This window comes from Asparagus officinalis, chromosome 4, assembly GCF_001876935.1.
Source record: "Asparagus officinalis chromosome 4, Aspof.V1, whole genome shotgun sequence".
Taxonomy (NCBI): domain Eukaryota; kingdom Viridiplantae; phylum Streptophyta; class Magnoliopsida; order Asparagales; family Asparagaceae; genus Asparagus; species Asparagus officinalis.
The window spans coordinates 73,417,192-73,435,422 of NC_033797.1; the positions used below are offsets into that span (position 1 = coordinate 73,417,192).

Consider the following 18,231-nt stretch of genomic DNA (forward strand, 5'->3'; position numbering starts at 1 on the left):
CTCAGCGATTCCTGGAGAAGATTAGGCAGATTCATACTATAGTTGAAGCACAGTTAAGAAAGTCACAAGTGAAGTACAAGGAGAAGCATGATCAGCATCGAGTTCCTTACAACTTTGGAAAATGTGATATGGTATGACTGAAATTAGGTAAAGAGCGGCTAAAGGGAGAAGGAAAGAAATTGAAACCTTTACAATATGGTCCGCTTTAGATTCTTGATCAGATCAGTGACAATGCTTTCAAGCTGGATTTGCCACCTTACTTAGGCATGTATATGATGATCAATGCTGAGTACTTGAAGTTATTCGAGCCTCCATTGCTGGATGATGAGGGTGATGACAAAGTGATCTTGCTGCATGTTGAAGACTTGTGGTTTGATAGAGAGGAGCTACTGAAAGAGGATTGCATATTAGAGAGGAAGGTGACTATGACTAGACGAGGGATGAAGGAGTCTTTTTGGTTAGACGTTAAGGTCAGGTTCCTAGCAAAACCAAGCGATTCAACAAAGAAGGAGGAACTCGAGAGTTTCCTCAGTTGAAGTTCTAACTTGAACGGGATTTCAAGTTCCTAAAGGGGAGCCATGATACATGTGTATCTTCTCTGCCTTGGGAGCTTAGTGATACTCATGGGAGCTTGAGGATAGATGATTCTCATGGTAGCTTGAGAATAGAAGCGTGAGTCAGTACAACTAGTGAAATGCAGATTGGAAAATATAGAAAAACTTCTTATTGGTTAACTTATGACTTGCGTCGGTTGACTGATGATGATCCCGGAGTTCGGGATGAGTTTATGCTTAATCTACTGATAAGAGGATCGGTCGACCGATACGAACCCTGAGTTGTGGATTACTTTCTGCTCAGTTGACTGCTAAGAGGAACAATCGATTGATAAAGTCGTGCACGTTCGCGATTAGTCGACGGACAGGTTAGATCGGTCGACTGATAACTGGGTCGGTTAACAGCTGATTTTCTAATCTATTTTGATTTAGGGTTTGATATAAATAGGAGGCGTTTGAGAGGTGTTTTTCAGGAGGGAGAGAATAAAGATATTGTTCTTTATTCTAGAGAGATTTGTAGGCATCAAAAACTGCCTATAGGTCTCCACAAACGGTTCAGTGTTAAAGAACGACGATGAACATCACTACCCAATCCACAGGAGTCCAATCGACGTCGATGAACGACTGAAGTGAATCGACGATGCTACGTGAGCAGACAGGATTTCGGAACAACGAAGACCCGGACCAATCGGAGACCCGGCGGTGTTCACAAAAAGGACAACGCCCTTCGTGCCTCGACCACTCTACAGATAATCCAACCACCAACGCGGATCGAACTCTTCGTCAAGCATCCGACGCACCCGGAATCACTCAAATCCGAGTTCGGACGAAGAATCTACAGGGAAGACAACGAAATACACCTAAACGGAGTCCCGACAAGTCGAAATACCCCGGGGGTGTCTAGGAAAAGCCTAGACACCCCAGGGGTGTCTTGGCCAAGCCGAGACACCAGGGGGTGTCTAGGCCCCCTAGACCCCCCTACACACTCCTATATGCCTATAAATAGACCCCTAGTGCCTTGCTTTTGAAAGGAGGATTTTTGGAGAGCCTTGGCGAAGCCCTGCTACAGTGAAGAGTGGTCGAGCGCTTCAACCGAGGAGGAGAGGTCTACATCAGTCTTCATCATCCATTCCCCGTCTGATCCTTAGTATTAGCCCTTGGCGTTAATACTAAGAAGAGCTAATATCTCGCTTTAGCCGAGATTGACGCTTTAAGCTTCTAGATCTCACGCGGATCGACGAAGCTCTGTCCGATTTTTCTGGATCAGAAGTTTATAGATCTCACGCGGATCGACGAAGCTCTGTTCGATTTATCCGGATCAGATCTGATTGCCCCGGTGGTCCACGGATATTGACGTCCCCGTCACAGGCCAAAGACCCACGCAAGCGAGACCGCACCAAAACGGGATCTCGTGTTTATTTTCGATAAAGTTGTAATCTTTGTTTTGTTGCACGAGGAGGTCTTATAAAAAGACTGACTTTTTATCGATTCTTGTTGTAACGCTTGAAGTTGTAACAGATTCAAAAGCAATGAAAACAGCAACTTTCCCCGAAAATAAGGCTGGCGACCACAGTGGGAGCCAACAGCATCTCTACCGACGCCGTCGTGATGCAACCGGCATTCAAGATCCGGGTGAATGAAGAGATCGAATACGAGTTCGATCAGCAGAAGTTCGAAGAGTACCTCTCTTCCTCCTCCTCCAGATCCGCCTCTCCAAGTAGTCGCAAGAAGGCATCCTCCTCCAGAGTCGTTCGCGGGACCCTCGGCTCAAAGACCCAAGATCCCCTAGCCATCGCTGCACTCGCACCACGTGGCGTCTCCGCGTCGCCCAACGTGGTCGAGATCGCAGATCTGGGCATCTCCTCCCCCAAGAAGATGGCTACTGAAGGCGCTCCAGCAGTATCAAAGAGAACCCGCCAAAGACGGCGTCAACAACTTGCTCGTCAAATGGCCAAGGCTTTGGAGCCTATGGACGGGGTCCGTTACAACGAAGATCTCAAATCGAGACAGCGCCTGGAGCAACAACTGGGTTCGTGTCATGAGGACTCGTTCCACCCTCGAAGAGAGAATCAAGAAGCGCCGCGCCCTGCTCGCGCATGCTCGAGCTCTCCTACAGAAAGTGGAGGAGATGCAGAAAGAAGAGGTGGTCAAGACTCCGCCAAAACTCAAGCAAGTGTGGATGCTAAAGGCGAACCCAACGCCTAAGACGAGAGTGGAAGATGTTGCTGCCCAACCTTCACCGAAGCTAAGTCCCGTTCCCCTTACCCCGGCACCTCCGGTGGGGTCAGGTATGAACGCGGACCCTTCAACATCCAGGGTTCCTGTGAAAGGTCGCCTCGGTCCCTTACCAGGGAATCGAGATAAAGTACCTATCAAGGAGCGATTGGGTCCGTTGAAAGGTCCCCTAATGATAAACCCGACTGGGGGTCGTTCTAACTCCCCCCAGGAAAATATCAAAGGGAAAACCCCTATTGCCGACCGCATCGGGTTGCGTGTCGAAGTTCAAGAGCCCGTTAAGTTTTTACGTTCACAAAAGCGTAGACTGGAACGAGCGACTCTTGAGAACGCTAATAAAGCGTCATATTCATCTGATGATGATAATATTGTATCTGGAAAATCGTACCAACACTCTGTAGGTTGCTCCAGTTATCAAACTGATGAGTTGTACTATAGAGCTGGGGGTGCGAATAAATCTTGGAAACGAGACGCACGAGACACGGAGCCTCACTGTCCGTGTGCCAACATCATCAAGGCGGTGTTATCAGAATGCTGCTGCTCTAAAGCTCCAAGGAGAGTTTCGGTGTTCAAGAGAATCTCCACCGGAACGTCTGAAGCTAAGCCTAGGCGTTTCCAGCGAAGAAGAAGGATAGTCAAAGACGGAGAATTCCCGAAGGTCACCATCAACATGGCCAGCAAAGGAGCATCGGCAGGGGACAATCCCGAGTTAATCCCGTTGGTACCCTGGTATCTAACTCATCTGCAGTCCGGAACCATCACACGAGGGACTTATAGTAGGGTCCGGACGAGATTACCGTCGGAAGACGAAGGATCAGATGCCGGCTCCGCGATTGCTTCGGACAACACGGTATCTAGCGAGGGACAACCCCGCGAGGTACTCATGATCAGCGCCGAACAAATGAACAAGATGCTTGAAGACGCCCTAGCTCGGCAGAAAGAAGCTTTCAAATTCGAGATGGAGATGGCCATGCAGCAAATGAGGGAAATGCACGACCAGCAAATCGCAGCTCTGACAACTCATCAAGAAGAGCCCACTCGACCCAATCATCAGAATCAAGAAGAAAATGAACGGGAAGGGAATAATATCAACGTAATTATTCCCCCTGTCAATAACGACAACGGAGGTGGTCCTGTAGATGATAATGCCAAAGAAGACCACATTACCTCTCCCCAAAGCCACTCGAAGATAGAAACGAGTGAAGACAAAAAGATGAAGGACTTGGAGAGCAAAATCAATGCATTGATGAATGCTCAAGAGGTAAAAAGATCCGGTATACCATGTCCATATCCAAGGGAGTGGGAATCGATTCCATATCCGGCAAAGTTCAATCTCATTAACTTTACGCCGTTTGATGGAAAGGGTTCCCCTACCCAACATTTAATCTATTTCAAGTCTCACCTAGGAACAATCTCCGGCAACGAACCCTTGATGGTACGGTCATTCGTTGGCACTCTTCGCGGAGCGGCCTTCGATTGGTATCGTCGCCTCAAGCCGGGAAGCATTGGCAGTTGGGACGACATGGAAGACATGTTCTTGACGAACTTCTTTGATGATGACACTGAGGTCTCGATCAGCACTCTGTTTGAGGAGAAACAGAAAAATGGTGAGACAGTCGAAAACTTTGTGAAAAGGTTTCGAAATAAAGCGATGAATTGCAGGGACCCGGTCAGCGAAGATTTCATCCTCGAGACCTGTCACAACAATCTCACCTTGGATATCCTTGAATCTATGGGAACGGCGCCATCAAAGACCTGGAAGGACCTGAAGGTGCGAGGGGAAAGAGCCGAACGATTCATGAGGTCTCAATCAGCACTCTGTTTGAGGAGAAACAGAAGAATGGTGAGACAGTCGAAAACTTTGTGAAAAGGTTTCGAAATAAAGCGATGAATTGCAGGGACCCGGTCAGCGAAGATTTCATCCTCGAGACCTGCCACAACAATCTCTCCTTGGACATCCTTGAAGCTATAGGAATGGCGCCACCAAAGACTTGGAAGGACCTGAAGGTGCGAGGAGAACGAGCTGAACGATTCCTCAAAAGGAAGAAGGCGGAAAGGGGTCAAATAGCTAACAATGCCCCACAACCAAAATTTGCCCCTAAGGGAAGAGGAAAGGCACACGCAAACGCCGTGAACGCAAATCAAACGTTCGAGGTGCAAGCGCAACCGCAGCAACAGCAGCAGCAAAAGGCACCTCAACAACCAAGGTGGCAACAACAAACCCCGAGGCCGAAAGCTTCGGAGCCAAAGTTCCCGAAAGTTTATTCATTCAGAGAGGACGAAGTTCCTGGGATCTTCAAATACCTCGTGGAGAATAATAAAATCAAATTGCCTCCAGTTCAGGATCAGGAAGACGCCAAGAGGATTAATGATCCGAAGTACTGTGCATTCCACAGAGCGGTGCACCACCCCACCAAGGTATGCTATGCTCTTAAGGACAAGATCCAGGCTCTCATCGATAAGGAGAAGAAAGTGGGTGCGAATGCAGTCACGATTGGCTTCGGCTCCTTTCCCGTGAGCCAGTTCCAGCTTGAGCCAGTAATAAAGGCAGCAGTGAAGACGGTGAACGATGATCCTCACAAACAGCGCCAGAAGGGACTCGTGCCACACACAGCCCCTAATGGTGAAATTCTTTGGGTTCATCCAGATTTGATCGGAGATGAGCAATGGACTGGAACCTCTTCCAAGAAAAAGTCAAAAGGAAAAGGTAAGTCTTGTTATGGAGCTTCTGCTATTCCAGGAAAAGACGATGAAGAAATCCCCGCCTTCCCGCTTTCTGAAGATGAACAGGAGGCCTTTGCAACCCGAAGTGGGAATGAGTATCACTACAAGTACCCGGATGCTTCCGAGCAATTAGGTACCAACACTCCTCCGTCCAAGACATTGGCAGAACTGGGAATAGCAGCAATTCCCCCGACGCCTATAGCCGCGGAAAGAGTCCAACAGAAGGAGAAAGGGAAAGAACCTTTACGTCAAGAGACTCAAAACCCGAGGCAGTCTCGATTCAATCATCCGATTGGGAGAGGCAAACCGGGAAATGCAAGCTCTCCACCCCATTTCGACATCATGGCGCAGTTGGCCAACATCCCGGCAAGGATAACCCTGTACGAGCTATTGCGCCTGTCCAAGGATACAAGGAAAGCATTACAAGAAGCCTTGAGCGATTCTGAAGCTTTTCTAACTCGGATCAAGCCATCTCCTGAAGGGCCAGAGCCGTCAGCTCAGCACTGCAATCTAGCGGCGCATCATTTTCCATGCATCTCTTTCACCAAAGAAGATATGCAGACGAAGAACTCAAAGCATGATCGGCCCTTATATTTTACCGGGCACATTGGCTCCAGCATGGTCAACCGGATCCAAGTTGATCCGGGTTCCGCTGTTAGCATAATGCCATTCCGATTGATGCATCATCTCGGAATCCCGACGAGTAAATTAGCCTCCACTGGCACTACGATTTATGGATTCAACACCAGCGGGTCTAGACCCTTGGGGAAAATCCGAATCAAGTGCCAGATCGGAGATTTAAAATCGGAAGTTACTTGTTATGTAATTGATGCAGAAACGTCCTATAATTTGCTGTTGGGTCGACCTTGGATCCACGGTAACCTTATAGTTCCGTCAACTCTGCATCAATGCCTCAAGTACATAGACTTGAATAACGAGGTCAAGACGGTGGTCGCGGATAAGCAACCGTTTAAGGGATTGGAAAACTATTTCACCGATTCCCTTCTATACGGCGCTGAATCCGATACTGAATCACCGGCCCAAGGAACGGACAGCGGAGATGAAGCTGATACCGAAACTGGGCTTGATTACGATGGTGGTTTTGTACTTAATGACATTGTACCCATTGTAATCAATCTTGATGATGAAGAATCATCGGAGAATAGTTGTAATTGGCAACTTGCCGAAGAACTATCAATAAACGATGATTTAGAGTATTCGATGTGTCTTGATGAGGTCACCAAAAAGCTTTATGATGACCCTGATTTATATATGCCTCTTCAATCGTTTTGCATGACGAAAAAGCAGGTACAAGATCCATGCGGAGCGACGCTTGTCATCCCCGCGGGAAAATGGAGTGGAAAAGAAGTCGTCTACGGCAAAGGAAAAGAAGATCCGACACCCGATCACTTCTTAGAGGAAGAAGAAGACGAAGATAAACCTGCTCCTCATCTATTCAGATATGACGCAAAAGCGCGCGATATGATGGAAAAGTATGGGTATGACTTCACACTCGGAGAAGGTCTTTTCTTTGGTCGAGGCCCACGAGTTCCACCTCGAATGGCCTATGTACCGAAGGGAAAACCCGACGATTATTATCGCTATAAAAGAGGTCTCGGCTACGTCTCCTCGTCCGACGACGAATGTTGCTGGCAAATCATTGATCAGATCGCTAACAAGGCTAGAAACGGGTACTCTTCCGACTCTTCGGCTGGGGGTTCCGACACTAGCCTTGGCGAGACGTTCAAAAGGTTGATGTCAAATATGGTCACGGTCGATCCTACCGCAATAGAGGAAGACGACCAGATGCCAACATGGGAAGATCCTTGGGTTCACCACCTAAACATGCAGTATGGTGATAGGTTCGAGCAAAGAGAGCCTCCTACCGAAGATCAAGTACTCCAGGTGAATATGGGAACTGAGGAAAATCCTAAACCGATATTCATTAGCGATAGTCTTCTACCCGATGAGAAAGAAGAGTTAATCTCTCTTATCAAGGAGTACATTGACGTGTTCGCCTGGAATTATGAAGACATGCCAGGACTCGACCCGAACGTAGCAGTACATCGTCTCAATATCAAGATGGATGCCAAACCAGTCAAACAACAACAAAGACGGTTTCGTCCGCAAATGATGGAGGCGATCGAATCCGAGGTCAAGAAGCTTATTGACTCGGGCTTCGTTCGAGAGGAGCAACATCCAGAATGGCTAGCCAATATTGTCCCAGTCCTTAAGAAGAACGGGAAAGTCAGGATTTGTATCGACTTTCGGGATCTCAACACTGCTTGCCCAAAAGATGATTTTCCCCTCCCCATCACGGATGTCATCATCGACAATACGTGTGGGTTCGAGAGGATGTCTTTCATGGATGGTTTCTCTGGTTATAACCAGATAAAGATGCATCCGGATGATGAAAAGCACACCGCATTCAGAACGCCCCTCGGTGTCTTCTGTTACACAGTTATGCCCTTCGGCTTAAAGAACGCAGGTGCTACATATCAACGAGCTATGTCAAAGATCTTTCAGGATCATCTCCGAAAGACTGTTGAATGCTACGTAGATGATCTGGTCGTGAAAAGTCGTGATAAAAAGGATCACATCAAAGACTTAAAGACCATGTTCGACTTAATGCGAGCCCATCAGTTGAAGATGAATCCTACCAAGTCTTTCCTCGGAATGTCGAGTGGAAAATTCCTGGGATTCGTCGTCACCACCAAAGGTATCCACATCGATCCTGATAAGGTAAAGGCGATCAATGAATTACAACCTCCGAGAAACCTCAGGGAGCTCAGAGGATTGCAGGGGCGATTGGCTTATATCCGTCGGTTCATTTCGAACCTCTCAGGAAAATGCCAGCCATTCTCCAAGCTCGCAAAGAAGGGCGTATCATTTGTATGGGATGAAGCTTGTCAGAAAGCATTCGAGAGCATTAAAGAATATCTCTCAAAACCTCCCGTACTCGTTGCACCGAAATCGGGCAAACCGTTCTTGATTTATGTCAAGGCGACGAGCCATTCATTAAGTGCATTGCTTGCACAAGATGACGATAACGGTCACGAGCAGGCAGTGTATTACTTGAGCCGAACCATGGTGGGCGCCGAGTCTCGATATCCTATGATTGAGAGGGAATGCCTCGCCTTGGTGTTCGCCATTCAGAAGATGCGACATTATCTGGTCGGGCAGACCATTTACGTCATCTCTAAAGTTAATCCGGTTCGAGTATTCATGACTCAACCCGCTTCCATGAGCTGGCGGTTAGCAAAATGGGCCTTACTCTTGTCCCAATACGACTTGCATTTCAAGCAACAGAAGTCGGTCAAAGGACAGGCCATATGCGATCTCCTCGCAGCTAATCCAACTACGGATCCTGCCGAGATATACGACGACCTACCTGATGAAACCCACGAGGTCAACGCAACTTCACACCAACAAGTGTGGCGTTTATACTTCGATGGCGCCTCTCGAGCAGCTCTTGTCACAGATACTCCTGGACGTTCTAAGGTCTCCTCCGGGGTTGGAGTGGTCTTAGTTTCCCCAGGAAAACACGTGATGCCCCGAGCCTATTCATTAACCAAGCCATGTTCAAATAATGTGGCAGAGTATAATGCACTGATTATTGGACTCAACTTCGCTAAGGAGCTGGGGGTTGAGTATCTCGAAGCCTTCGGCGATTCTCAACTAATAGTCAAGCAAGTCCAAGGAGAATATGAAGTCCGAAGTCAGGATTTAATTCCATACCATAAGATGGCAGTGGAGATAGCGGAATCATTTGAAGGATTCTTCATCGAACATATTCCACGGCTACAGAATACCTATGCAGATGCGTTGGCCGCATTGGCCGTGTCACTAGCGCAGCCTCCCGAAACAGAGCAGTTTGTTACGGTAAGAACTCACCAACTCCTAGTGCCGCTTTACAGTGAAGATGCCGAGGAAGAAGAAGTTCAAGAGGTACACGCTACTCAAATCGAGTTCGAACCACGAGATTGGCGTTTCCCCATCATCGACTACGTCTTGCATGGAATCTTGCCAGAAGATGTGAAGGAAAGAGAGTCAATCCGGCGAAGAGCACCCAGATTCTACTACAATACAGAGAATCGAACGCTATACCGCAGGGGGTACGATGGGCTGATATTGCGTTGCCTATCAACCAAAGAAGCCCAAGAAGTGCTTAGAGAGGCACATGAAGGGGAGTGTGGCGCGCACGAGCCTGGCCCCAAGCTTTATGATCGCATCAGAAGAATGGGATATTTCTGGCCTCACATGATGAGCGAAGCAATCACATATGCCCGGAAGTGTCATGCGTGTCAAGTACATGCGAATTATATGCACCAACCTCCGGAGCATCTGCATCCCTCGGTAACATCTTGGCCGTTCGAGACTTGGGGAATGGACATTGTTGGTCCTATAAATCCCCCTTCGATCAAAGGCGACCGGTTCATCCTGGCGATTACCGATTACTTCTCCAAATGGGCTGAAGCAATTCCACTCAGAGAAGTTAAGACGAGCAACGTCATTGGATTCATCAAGCACCACATCATTTACAGGCATGGTGTTCCAAGACGAATCATACATGACAATGGTCCTCAGTTTGTCAGCAACGCCTTCATAAGGTTCTGCGAAAAATTCAAAATTCAGGACATCTCATCAACGGCTTATAATCCCACAGCAAATGGATTAGCTGAAGCCTTCAACAAGACTATCATAAAACTTTTGTCAAAGCTTGTGAAAAGTAACAAGCGAGATTGGGATGACAAGCTCGGTGCAGCACTATGGGCCTATCGTACCACGGTACGTACACCAACCGGTGCAACCCCGTATTCATTAGTATATGGATGTGAAGCCGTTCTCCCTTTGGAAGTTCAAATTCCATCTCTTCGGATCGCCCTTACAACCCAAATGACGACCGAAGAACAGCATCAAAAGCGCCTCGAAGAACTCGAGATGCTCGATGAAAAGCGCCTGGAGGCTCAACAGCATATCGAGTTCTACCAAGCCAGAATTTCTCGAGCCTTCGACAAAAAGGTTCGACAAAGGAGTTTTAAGGAAGGGGATTTGGTCTTAACTGAAAGACATCCTATGAACCTGAGCTCCAAGAAGAAGGGCAAGTTCGAGCCCAAATGGGAAGGACCGTTCGTAGTAGAAACAGTCTACTCAAACGGCGCCTATCGCCTAGTCACCAAAGATGGTGATCGGCTGATGATGCCAATAAATGGCAAATTCCTGAAGAGGTACTATCCTTAGCACCTTTCAGAAGGAGCTGATGTATCGGGAAGTTCCCGGAAGAATACCACATTGGGGTATTCTTAGGGATAACCTGGTCGGTATAAGAGAGATGAACAAGAAGTCCACATTCGAACCCCGAATGTTCTAGTTTGTCAGACTCTAACCCTCATCAGATGAGATCCAATCATTCGAGGGATTAATTTTCCCTCACAAAACTTTCATTGGTGTTCGATTACTCATAGTCTTCGCCACACATTCCTCACTCGGTCAAACCTTACGACAGTTAGGACCAAAGCCAAAGTCCCCTCTCGATTCCTTCAACGAACGAGAGGTCCACAAATCGGGCGGTCAAACTTTCACGTAGTTGTGATCGTTCCAAATTTCCCACTTGGTCAAACCTTACGACAGTTAGGACCAAAGCCAAAGTCCCCTCTCGATTCCTTCAATGAACGAGAGGTCCACTTTCAAACTCCCGAATGACCAAACCTTACGACAGTTAGGGTCATCTCGAACCCTCGCTTAGTCACAACTTACCCTGGTCGAGACTAAGACCGAGTCATCTTTTGTTCAAATGACCAAACCTTACGACAGTTAGGGTCGTTTGAACTTTCCGATTCTCGGAGTGGAGATCCCACTTCTAGTTTCATCCTGCGGATTCTGGAGGTGGAGATCCCACCTCGAGTTTCCCTCTTTTGCTGGAGATAGAATATAAAATTCTTCCTCTCCAGTTCTGAAGATAGAATATAAAATTCTTCCTCTTCAGAGTCAAATGACCAAACCTTACGACAGTTAGGGTCGTTTGAGCCTTTCGGATTCTGGGGGTGTGCCACCTCGAGTTTCCTTTCCAGCTGAAGATAGAATATAAAATTCTTCCTCTTCAGAGTCAAATGACCAAACCTTACGACAGTTAGGGTCGTTTGAGCCTTTCGGATTCTGGGGGTGTGCCACCTCGAGTTTCCTTTCCACCGGGAGATAGAATATAAAATTCTTCCTCTCCTCGGACCTTTCCGATGCTCGGAGTGGCGACCCCACTCCCAGTTCATCATTCCGGGTGCTCGGAGTGGAGATCCCATTCCCAGTTCATCCTTCCAGATACTGGGGGTGGGGAATCCCACCTCAAGTTTCCTTTCCAGCGGGAGATAGAATATAAAATTCTTCCTCTCCTCGGACCTTTCCGATGCTCGGAGTGGCGACCCCACTCCCAGTTCATCATTCCGGGTGCTCGGAGTGGAGATCCCATTCCCAGTTCATCCTTCCAGATACTGGGGGTGGGGAATCCCACCTCAAGTTTCCTTTCCAGCGGGAGATAGAATATAAAATTCTTCCTCTCCTATTTTGACACAACTTTCAACTTCCAATCCGCGCACTTGGTGCGTGGGGAATTTTATCCCGAATCCTAAGTAGGGATAAGTCAACACCTAACACGTGTTGCCGGGTAGCCTATTCCCGTAACAAGGGCAAAGTCTACGTATTCGAAGTCGTAGCAGCAAGTCTAAGGGAGTTCATTCCTTTAGCACAACGTTACATACGGAACGGATTTCGATAATCCGCATGCTAGCCCGATTCAAACGGTGATCGGTAAAGGCACATCAAACCCGTTGAAGGCTGGGGGTTTGCCAAAAACCCCAAAGTCAACGCCTAACACGCGTTGCCGGGTAGTCTATTCCCGTGAGAAAGACGAAGCCTATGTATTCAAGATCATAGCACAAAGCCTCAGAGAGTTTACTCTCTCAGCACAACGTTACATGCGGAACGGATTTCGACAATCCGCATGCTAGCCCGATTCAAACGGTAATCGGTAAAGGCACCTCAAACCCGTTGATGGCTGGGGGTTTGCCAAAAATCCCATAAATCTGTCATTCGGAAGAGATACAGAGAAAACACAAAAGAAGCAAATGCGGATTTTCTATTAATAAATCAAGTCAAAAGCATACAACAAAAGCTCGTTAGTCCGAAGGCAACCGACGGCTAAGAATATGAGACTCTAAACCAGAGAGCCTGTCCATATAGTCCTGCTCGAACTCCGCCTGCAGGCTAGCTCGGACAGAATCTTCGGAACTGTTGAGAACCTCTGCGGCTTCGTGTCGTAGCTTCATCAACCCCTCCTGCACTGATCCCAGCCTGTCGAGTGTCCATTCACGAGAACGCTCCAACCCAACCAGTTCCTCAGAAATGGTAGCGGCAGATTCTTCGGCGCGTTCCAAGGCCTCCTTCAGTCTAGCTATCTCTGCACGAGTGGAATCTAAGGAGCTCACTAACTCAGCTCTGCTGGTGTCTTTCCTCGCCAGAGAGGCCATCAGCTGCTCGACAGTGCGCTCACGTGATCGAAGCTCGCTGCCAACGGAAGATCGCAGTTCATGCCACTGCGTCAACCTATCCTCCACCTGAGAAGATGCAAAAGAGGGAGCTCCACCAGCCTTCAACTCCCTCAGCTCTCGAATCTCTGACTCCAGGGCAGCGAAATCAGCTGTAAAGGAATCGGCCAAATCCGGATATCCCTCTTCCCTCATCATCATCATGTGACGGGAGAAGGAACGCCTGAACTGATCAAAAGAAGACCCTCTGTGCAGAAGCTTATCAATCACGCCGTTATAAAAGGCAGTAAAGAAGCCGAGGTCAGTGCGGAAGACATCCCCATCTGGATTGGTATCGGCCAAGAGAGCATGGACCTGCTCATATAGAGACGGTCGAGAACCTGCAAGCAGCAGTATGGGAGGTCAAGAAACTATTAAATACAATCGAAAAGACCCTAAGGGAAATTCGAGGTATACCTATACCGGCGGAAATCCCCTCGGGTTGGGGTTCGACAGGCTCCGAAGTAACGACAGGAATGCTCATGGAAGGTATATCAACCCTCGTGGGCAAGTCAGTCGTATTAGGCGAAGGCGGGAAAACACCCGAAGCTATAGCAGAATCAGGTACAGCGCCTGGTCATATAGTTGCACTTCTTTATTAGTCAAAATGGAGACTGAGACAAGCAAAGAAGAGAGGAAATTGGATATATACCTGTGGATGAATCACTCTCAAAGAGTGGTCTCACAGTCCCGGTGGGAGCTTGTTCAGCTAACATATCGGCTAACAGTCCAGAGTCAGGTCTCGGGAAGACCGGTGCAGGAACATATCCCTGCTCTTCGAAATCTGCAATAGGGGAGGCCCCATCCCCGTCTGGCCCTTCTGTCGCAACACCTGCAGCACCGGATGTAGGTATATCTGAAAATGAACCGGTGGGATCAACACCATCTGCCTGCCCAAGATCGATGTTCAGATCAATGCCCAGGGAGCCATCACGAAGGGCGTCGCACACCTGCTGCATGAAGCAGTCCATGTTGTCAGCCCCAGAGAATACCGGACCTGGTGGAAGCTCGCCCTCCTCGAAGAACCCTGAATTATGAAACAGGATCAGGGATCCCGGAAGGTAAATCATCTTAAAGCAATAAAAGTGGGTACAACAAAATGTTACCTTCCTCCCCGTCGGCAAAGCCTCCTGAATCTACCCCATGGGAGCGCTGATCAACATGAGGTTTATGGGCAATCTTTTTCCTTTTCGAAGGATCACCCCTCATAGAACCAACGGGGCGGTCATGCGAAGTTTGGCCACCAAACTTGGATTTCGCACGACGGGAAGCGAGCGACCCATGGTCGTCGGCTACCCCACCTGAAACAACAAGAATCATCTCATGAACCAGATCTTTCGCCAATACCAATTGAAGTCGAGAAAGAGGATCAAAGAGCATGACAAACCTGTATCAAGTTCTGCTTGGTCGGTATCTATATCTGCATACTCCCCTTCGGGAATTCCGGTGGACTTCTTCCTCTGTCTCTGAGCAGGCTCAGCCCTGCGAGCAGCCATCATAGCAGATTGAACCAAGTGATCGGATTCTAGTTCCGAAAGACTCCTCACACTTATGGATTCATCGGCAGAGAGGAACCATTTACAGCTGAGGAAGGTAATCATCGGCTTGCGTTTATAGGAGGGAAGAGCAAACTGAGCCCCGGTGCAGCCAACCATGGTCCATAACCACGCCCGTACGCCGTCAACGAGTCCTCCCTCAACACGCAAACTACGACTCGGATTCCCAACGTATAGTTGGTCATAGCCAAACTGACGTGCGAAACGGCAGGGAAGGTAAGGCTCTATGTGGCAGCGGTCCTTCACCCGGAGAACAAGATACCCGACTCGGATGTTCACCAACCAGCGGAAACAACCGACGTCGAGAGCAGTCCGGTTAGTTCGGGGTTTCTCCATATCAGTCAACTCCTCGCCATAACGTCCCGAAAAGCGAGGGAAGCATTTGAAGAACTCCCAGTTCCTGCGAACTCGAAGTTCTTTTTGTACATCTTCAAATTTCTTCCCAACCCATCTACTCTCCTCCAACAGCTGTAGGAAAGGAACGGGAACATCAACGGCGCTGGGCGCCGACATCAAGTCCGGACGGTGAAGAACGAACCACGCCATCAAATAAGCGTAGGGCAGCTCAACCTTCGGGCAGGTAAGCTCAGTCGAGGGTTTAGAACCCACTTGGGTAAGAACACGAACTACACCCCTAAGCCCGCAATGGATGCTGGCAACCATCGCTGGAAGCAGAGAAAGCTCCCTCCCATAAGCTAGCTGGACCGCAGGGAAGAGCACCTCGAGGGGTAGAGCGTCTGAAGACTGATATGGAACAACACACTTCTTCAGCCAAAGAGCAAGGTAGCCAGCTAACAGAGACCGAGGATCGATAGACTTCTGGGCATGATAGAGGAACGATCGAAACTTAGTCCCGGCCGGAAAAGCCCCCTCGGCACTAGCAATGGTATAAGAATGAGTTTCATTCTTCTCCATCAGCTCATTAATAGCGGCAGGGGTCAAAACGCCTAACTCATGTATGGACTCCTCGGAATCATCCTCCAAGTTAGGAAACAGGTAAACAGCAAACTGCTTCAAGCTGATCTTCCTCTTCGTCTTCGCTGGAGGAGAACTCTGGAGCAAACAGGTGTGATAATGACAGGTGAGGTCCCAGAGAGTGTCATACACATCGGGAGTATCCTTCTTCAAACACTCCAACTGTTGGTTAGAAGGGAAGTATTCCTGATACGGGCAATCTCCCATCGAAAGCCCGGAAACCTGGTGCATCTCATGAAGAGCCAACCCTAGCTCTCCGCCACTGGTCAAGAAGGTATTACTATCAGGCATATATGTCTCGAGCAATGCCAAGAAGTGACGGCAGCTAACGGGAAGTCCATACATAGTAGCCCGTATGGGCGTATATAATCCACTACCCTTCAAGTCTCTCTCCCAGCGTCCCAGAACATAACTGGTCAAACGGGTCCACCATCCCTTAGCCAGTGAGGAAGCCCAACCATAACATCGGTAATCCAGTCGAGGTAATTGTCTTCCCAGATGAGCTAAACGATTCCTCACGGTGAGAGCGGCCGCCGATACCTCGCCTGGAGGTGCAGTGTCAAGACCCATGATCCCGGGTCGAAGGCCACAAATGGATTGATACCCCAGAGAACCGGGACTCTTGTGATGAGAAATGTATCCGCACTGAACGTGTGTAACAGCATTGGTAAGAGGCCAGGACATCTGTCGCCCCACAGCCTGTTTCTCCAAGTCAGTAAAAGAGCACTGGCGAGGAATAGAGGGGATATATAAAAGAGCTCCCTCGTCAAGGGTAAGCCAGTGCTCCTCAGCAAGAGTCAGCGCGGCAGGATCTTCGGTGCGATCCCCGAATAGAAAACCCGGCTTCTTTAAAGCTTCAGTAGAAGTGGCGTCTGCGGTGAGAGGAGCATCGGTGATAAGTTGGCGTAAACAGTGACGCCCTCCATCCTTTATCAAGCGACAGAACTCGTCTGAGCGATCTCTGTCGAACTGCGGAAGGGGATCGATGATCTGCCTGGCAGAAGCCGAAGAAAACACTTCCCTACTACAACCGGTAGGGGCATGATGAGGGAGACTACCCCCGGGAAACTCAACTGCAACAAAGCAAAGATGGAGTCAGAAAATCCATGTCATAAACGCAAGACGAGATTATTCGATTTCGAGTGCCCTACACCGGGAGAACGGTATGCGTCATCACGTAGACACCGTGATAACATATACCGACCTATAAGGTGTAAGGCAACACGAGATCGCCCCAATATAACCGAGGACTTGAATTGGCTAAGCAAAGCAAGTCCGAAACCTTAACCCCCGCGGGAGGGGTATCGGTTCTTCCGTCATGACCCGCGAGAGGTCAATCCGGGATAAAAGAAAAAAATATATATAAGATTCTTACCCCCAAAGCAAGAGGTCACTGGAGATGATGTCGTAGGAGCCTCCTCCACGCCATGCTGCGAGCAAGGGTGACTCCCGGAAAGACGAGACCGACGGGGAGACATCGTGAATCTGCAATGAAGAGCAGTACATCAGGTACGATATATATACACGAAATATCGGAAGAAGGGAAATTAAGCACTTGGACTCGAAATCCTAATAACAAATAGGATTTTGTAGTTAAAGTCTAATTAAGCCTACGAATTTCGTGCACGCGAAACGATAATCGTCATTTCGCGGAAAATTTTGGTGAAATACCCAAAATACCCCTCGTGCTCAAGGCCAAATTCAGGTCAAGGACACGTATGACTCGGGTTATGGTCATCATACTTGATCATCGAACATCCCGGTACCCTATAATTTTGATCAAATTTTGCAAATAAGCCCTTTTGCAGAATTTGGTCAATTTTACATAAAAGTCCCTCCATGAACTTTTGGTTTTGCATCCATATGCTTTTACCAAAAATTCGATCAAGGGTCGGGGGTTTAAACTTCTTGGATTTCAGCCCCAAATTCGTGGCTCTTTTGACAATAAGCCCCTCCAAATATTTAGGGACTGTTTTGCAAATAAACCCCTCAAACAGTTCTTTAACCCTCTTACACAAAGCACCCCCATTTCTTGAAGAAACAAACACGAACCCAAGCCTCCCAAATTTCAGTTCATGTTTGCATAAGAGCCCCCAAAATTTCAGACCCACGAATTTTGCAAATAAACCCCTATAGTTTCGGTTTTTGCAATAAAACCCCCCAAATGCTTATTTCATCCATAAACCCTTATCTATTACAAGCATAAAGACATGATCTTTGCAAGAAAATAAGGGGTTTGTGAAGAAAAACTTACCAAGTCAAAGGAGTTTTCCTTCGGGCTCGGAAATGGAGGCCAAGACCCTCGTTTGAAAGAGGAGAAGATTCCGGCAAATGGGTACCCGTCAAAATCCCGAATCTTTTAAGGGATTGAAGGGTTCTCAAGAGCAAATCAATGGAGGAAAGAGGGGGAGGAAGAAGAAAGAAAACCGAAAATGGGGGGAAAGAATTCGGTTTTGGGGGTGGGGTTCTCTCTTGAAATTCAAAATAAAGGAGGGGGGGACCATGCACAAGAGGCCAAAAAAAGGAACAAGACAAAACTAGGGGAGAAACACCCCTAGGGGTGTCTCGGCATTGCCGAGACACCCCCAAGGGTGTCTCGGCATTGCCGAG

General features: G+C 48.2%; 1 protein-coding gene across 1 annotated transcript; it reads right to left on the reverse strand.

The window, feature by feature from the left end:
- On the reverse strand, positions 12,619–17,972 carry LOC109837735. The gene is made up of 7 exons (XM_020406081.1): positions 17,876–17,972; positions 16,997–17,106; positions 14,478–16,694; positions 14,197–14,391; positions 13,743–14,117; positions 13,508–13,663; positions 12,619–13,431 (listed from the first exon to the last, which is right to left on the reverse strand). The coding sequence occupies exons 2-7, from the start codon at positions 17,097–17,099 to the stop codon at positions 12,683–12,685; spliced, it is 3,795 nt and encodes a 1,264-aa protein (XP_020261670.1). The 5' UTR covers positions 17,100–17,106; positions 17,876–17,972; the 3' UTR covers positions 12,619–12,682.